Source organism: Anticarsia gemmatalis, chromosome 18 (assembly GCF_050436995.1).
Source record: "Anticarsia gemmatalis isolate Benzon Research Colony breed Stoneville strain chromosome 18, ilAntGemm2 primary, whole genome shotgun sequence".
In the NCBI taxonomy this organism is placed as follows: domain Eukaryota; kingdom Metazoa; phylum Arthropoda; class Insecta; order Lepidoptera; family Erebidae; genus Anticarsia; species Anticarsia gemmatalis.
The window spans coordinates 7,240,454-7,246,453 of record NC_134762.1 but is presented as its reverse complement, the minus strand read 5'-3'; the positions used below and the strand labels follow the sequence as shown (position 1 = coordinate 7,246,453).

Genomic DNA, 6,000 nt, shown 5'->3' with positions numbered 1-6,000 from the left:
TTTCTTTTGTTTTATTGGTTTACTTGCCCGTCGTTTTGTAACTGTTATTTGAGTAGTATGTATCAGGCTAAGTGTTTGTCGTAGCTATTTTTTGCTGATAGTAGAGCTGTATGTGTCATTCGTACATAATAATATTCTCGAACAAACTAACTTTATGAGTAAAAGTAGAGGACTCATTTGAATATGTTAATATCGCAGCTTAGCTATACAACGCTTCCTAATGGAAACTACGTAATAGTTCTTTGCGATCTGTATTAAATTTGTCGAAGATAAGTGGCTGTTAATTTTGTGATTACATTGACCAAAATTATTCTCAAGTACTAAGTTTAAACTTTCCTTTTACAATTTAAGTAGGAAATTAATTCATTTATTATTTACGTGACAATTTATTATTAAATATTTATTTTTGTATTATTAAATTGTTGATGGTAGGTACCTAAGACGTGTTATCATTCCTGTTGTTTAAGACCCAGCCAAGGCTAACTCTTAGCGGACCTCAAACCACAGGAATGAGTAATATTTTTTATTGCATTAGTGTAATGATCATTTGACATAAGGTCAATATTCATAATTTCAATTATAGTTGAGTATCGTCTCTTTTTCACATACTGTGTTTATAGTGTAGAAACCAGCGTTTTCTTTAGGGTGTAAATGGCGGGTAAAAATAAATAAACATTTTTGATGCAACAAAATTTATTAATCACCATAAAAAATTTCGTTCACAAACCAATGTCTTTATTTTTAAATGTGAAATTAAATGCAATTTTAAAAGTACGACTTACGATTAAACACAATTTTTAGTTTTCACAAAATATTCAAACAATGTCAAAGTAAGATCGTTGGTAATTACAAACAATAGATCTATTATAGAGATTTCAATTAATTAATACTCATAGGACTTCGCCCACTAAGCAGGTAATAAGCTAGGTATTGTGTAAAACTTAACTATTTAATCATCATTGCAGATGAAGTGATTCAGTCAGGTGGCGTAATTGGTTTCGTGTTGAAATCGAACCCACTACAATCCACACTTGACCCGGCGCCGCGGCGGGGCTGCGCGGTGATTACGAACTATTCAACCACATATCCCGTAACAAAGTTTATTCTAAGTAGTCATAAACATGTTATGTATGTACCTTTGTACCAAAATAATATGTTATAGAGATTTTAAAACAGTAAATTACCTGCTTATTACGCGAGTCCTCTAAATTAGCACAAACTTACACTAAATGTTAGGAGTTAATGTCTTTCATTATTTTACTTATAATATAAAATACTCGATGATAATATCCTCATATACAGATCTCAACAAGAATGTTAGTTTTTATTAACTATATTATTTATAGGCACTGCTTTTCTTATGTGTTACTAAGTTAGTATATTTTGGCACCATTTTAGTTAAGTAAAACCAAATAGGTTTTATGGCCTCTAATAGCTTTGAAAACTTATTATTTAACCAAAAAATTTAATTCATACAATATTTTTAGTCGTTGTGCAAAATACGCGAAGCTGCCTGTACCTACAGCTTAGTGAAAAAAAACTGAAAAAAAGTTAATACTGGAGGTTTTTTTTTTAAATTTTGTTTTTGGTTTTTAGTCAGTCCAAATGTCTTTGATTTAATTTACATAATACTTTTTAAAATACTGCTACCGAGATATGTGACCAATATTTTATGTATTTTAAAGATGGGATATTTTTTTATCACCTAAATATAGTGGCTGTATGTAATAATGCATTATGGAACCTTTACGGTTTTTCAAAGTCAAATCTTAAAATAACATCGAACTCTAGCGTCAAATAATTGCTTAAAACTAACAAAAAAATCAATAATAAAATAAAGGAATAAAATGTATTATAGAATATCTATACTGACGAGTCAACATTTGATAAACTATTAAAATAACTATTTCAGTTAAGTTTAAAAGGTAGAAAGATCTACGCTAGCAATTTTTGCAGGCATAAGTAAGTACTGCGACATTTTTTGTCATTCTCTCTGGCATAATTGAATGTTTTTCCATGCGCCGCTTGCGATCTGCCTGTAAGAATTGCTAGTGAATCCTTATTCGTTGTGTAACTATTGACGAATTAACATCGTGGTCTGTAATCTTGTCTAACTGACGGACTATTTTATGTAAGCGACAAATATGATAACTCGAAATGCAGGTAGTTATGCAAGGCCGTACCAGACTTGTATCGTGTTTGTCGCTACAAAGAGTAATAAACAATTAATTAGGCAATTTTATGCAGTGGTAATTAATTTAAATACGTTCTTTAATAACCACGCGATCTTCAACTAAACATTCCAGTCATATAGAGAGATTCTCAGATTTTCAATAAAAATTAAAACAAGAGTACAAAATTCAAAAGCCTCAGACGCAATTTGTAATACCGGTGCCTGCATAAAACTACCTAACCGAAAACAAATTAATTATTTGACACTGACAGCTGTCAATTGTCACCGTTCTTCTTGTCTTCTATAGCGTGGACGTCTTCGAATTTGGCGCCCATTCGTTTTAGGGCTATGACGGCGGAGACGGCCTTTGCCCAGCGTTTTTTGATCACGTAACGCTTTAGTTTGGACTTGGTGACGTGGAGCTCCGTGCAAAGGGCCGACTGGATCAGCCACGGGTGCGTGAGGGTTGAAGACGCCGGTAGCCGGTCGCTGTAGGGTAAGATGAAATTATTTTATGTCAATATGGCGCCAATTTAAAAAGAAAACTGTCATAAACAATCATAATAGAGTTTCGTAAGTAAAGATTGGGTAGTAATAAACAATTTTAAGTATACTCACGATGATAGATATTTTTAGGGGCAGTACCTAATCAGTTAAAATAAAACGACAGATTTTAATAAAGCCTTATATTTTAACAACATACGTATCGTAATAACAAATAAATTACAATTAAGTTACACATAAGTACAGTTAAGGAACAATCATAAGTTATGTTTACATTAATCCTATTCCATCAACACATTGTCTTAAAAAAACATTAAAAAAATACTCGCTGCTTGTCTATAGGTTGATATAATTCGTTCTCAGTCTTGGATCCGAAACGGTTTAAAAATTTTGAAGACTAGATTTTTATTGTCGTTGTATGCTTTATTAGGCCTAACGCATACAAACAATTAATATATAATTATATCAAAACAGCTCAGTCAGTTTTAAAATTATAATTCACTGAAGTGCCATGTTTTAGTAAACCAATTAAATATTATGAACACGTAACTTTCATTTAATAAATCCATTGGAAGCAGAATTACCTACACCCCTCTTCCAAAAAACGTATTCCCAGTACTTTAATTAGAGTTTACTCTGTTTTATTCATTCGATTTTGTTTTATCAAATTGAATAGAAACTTTTGAAAGTAGGTGCAGGATATTTCTACTGTTTCCCTAATACATACGTTTGTTACGTACTTGTCGCATCGACACAAAGCACACTGATGATTAAAGAATGGGGCAATTAAAAGGAGATAAAAAACGTAGAACACCATGCCTCTCTTTTTTGAAAAGAGACAGCAACTATCTCCATCTCATGCTTTGTACTTCGCGCCCATCGGTCGTACATATGCGTCAGGCTTCACTTTAAAACATAATTAATCTCATACCGTTACTTTGGTAACATAGTGTCATGGCACTTAAGTTCCTGTATTAAAACTCGAGTCATTTCGCGATGTTCGTAGTCACTTTCTTCCTTTGCGTCTTTTCGTCTGACGTCTGCCTTTGGAAAAACGCGTGGAGACTTGACATTGAAGTCTGTCCCAGTTGGTTTGAAGGAGACCATTCTAAGGATATTGACTGATGCCTGCCTCCGTTCGAAGTACCTCCCGCTGTCCTCTCAGCTTCCACCTCCTCAGTCTCCCCCCATTTTTCCAAAAGGTGGAGTAAGAGATCTTTAGTTCTGTGAGCATTGTTTTCATCTCCCCTTCTGTAAGGCAACTGCCTTCCATTCTCGGAACCGTTAACCAATTTGTCGATTTTATCCCTTCTCTTGTCAAATTCTTGGAAGAAACTGTTTCGTACTTCCACGGGTTGATCTGGTACGTCCCTGCTCATAGCTGTCACTCGTTTAGACCTATTGCTACTACTCGTTGACTTCACCCACGGCATTTTACTTGTCATTGGTTTCTCTGGTTCCCTCTCCGTTAAGAATGTAGACGTTATTTTGTTCGTTGACTTCGAAGTAAAAAGCCTTCTTTCTTTGGTCGTTGCATCTCCATTCGTAACTGTCCTCGTCACCTTGGATTCCTTCTTAAAGCCATTTGGTAGTTTCTCTTCCGTAAACGATTTGGTTTCTGTTACATTCTTATCCAATTCCTTCATGCTATTATTGTTAGCGAGATCAGTGTTCATTGTTGAAAGCATGTAGAGGTGATCGGATAATTTCTTTATCTCTTCAGCTAAATTTTTCCTAACGAGTACATCCTGTCTTTTGTGTAAGAAGCAAGAGCTATCAGAGGCTCTCCTTTCTACTGGGTTGTATCTAGGTGTTAAGAAACTGGGGTCTCTGTGTTCTCTAGACTCCCTCGGTTCCCTTAAAGGCGGAGGTTCTAAATCATCTTCATCGAAGACGATATCAGGGGAACTGCTCAAAGAACTCCTAGGTGAGGGTGAACAGCCTCCTATAGAAGATCTCTCAGTGTTGCCGTTCGCTAGGCATGTGATTTCGTGCGCCTGGTTGTCGAAGACGTAAGGCGAGTTGGGATGTTCGCTCCATCGTTCAACGAAGAGTCGTAGGTTGTCTTTGGCGACGTCGAGCTCGTGTTTGGCTGGCTGCGGGGTCGGCTGGGGCACGGGGGGTGGCTGTCGTCGTGCCAGCCAGCGGTGGCGAAGGCACTCCGTCGCGCCCGGTCGTGACCTGCGACAAAGACCCTTGTTACTAACGCCCAACACCTTAATTGAAGTTATGGGAGTGAAATGGTGAACTAGATCTACTTCTAAAAGCGATAATGTACTTGAAGGTGTAGTTTTGTGTTCTGTATGGTCTTGAAATGCCAAAAGATAGTGGATATGCGTGCAATTTTTGTGGAGTATAGGAAAATATGGAAGGGATTAATAGGTTATAGCTTGCCAATTTGGTATGTAGTTCTTGTGGGCCATACTCAAATAAGAATACAGTTTCTAATCTACTGTTCTACAACTAAATATGTACATTGTTAGAGTATTAAGCTAATAGTTAGAACAACCGTGCAATGTAGTTAGTTACTAAGTGTTGGATATATCAAGTAACAAGGGGTCTTTATCGAGGCTGTATTCTAACAGCTTTTAAAACTCGCGACTGATATCGGATTTACAATTTGGTTATAAGAAACGGAGAAATGACGAAAAAGTATTAAAAAATGCATCTCTTATAGAATGTTTATGTATGCAAAATATAAAATATATTTTGTATAGGTATATTTACATGCCCTGAACCTTTTAGAACCATGAGACGAAAAAATATGCAATCAAGGCGAGTACAAAACCGTTTCTTACAGAATTATCGAATTAGGAAGAGAGATGCCCAAAAATAGTCCAAAAACACGGCATAATGCCTCCGCAGTTCTCCGGTTGAAAAAAGTTCAGGTAATATCACTCAGGGTTAAAACCCTTGTTCACAACAGCAAGTATCAAGCACAACTTACTCTTTGTCTTTCACGAGGAGCTTCTGGATAAAGTCTTTAGCATCCTCGGAGATTTCATTGAAGGCTTCATCGTCGAAGTCGTATTTAGCGACTGTCACGTTCGCCATTGTTTCTATGTCTGTCTCCCCCATGAATGGTGAGAGGCCTGATAAACTGTAGAGAAAAAGTAGTTATAACATTGTTGTAGTATTAAAAAAGCGGACATTTGGTTTTCCAAACAGAAAAAAATCAGTTGATTCATCTAGAAAACTTACAACTTCTAATTTATTTTACATAAGGTAGGGATAGCCGTTTTAAAGGTAAACTGCCATAGATTAGATACAAAATAAAGAATTGAATAAAATCAATCTATTATTATTGTCCTCAAAAAAAAAAA

The 6,000-nt window shown here is 35.6% G+C and overlaps 1 protein-coding gene across 2 annotated transcripts in view; it reads right to left on the bottom strand.

Moving 5' to 3' along the window:
• Positions 1–2,806: 2,806 nt before the first annotated feature.
• Positions 2,807–6,000, bottom strand: part of LOC142980417 (uncharacterized) — a 40,688-nt gene continuing 37,494 nt past the window's right edge. The window contains exons 6-7 of one of the 2 annotated variants that reach the window (XM_076125775.1): positions 5,625–5,777; positions 2,807–4,858 (exon numbers count right to left, since the gene is read on the bottom strand). In XM_076125775.1, the coding sequence (XP_075981890.1) occupies positions 3,664–4,858; positions 5,625–5,777 (1,348 nt within the window). In that variant the 3' untranslated portion in view covers positions 2,807–3,663. The remainder of the gene's footprint in view (positions 4,859–5,624; positions 5,778–6,000) is intronic. The other variant, XM_076125776.1, reaches the window with a different exon arrangement.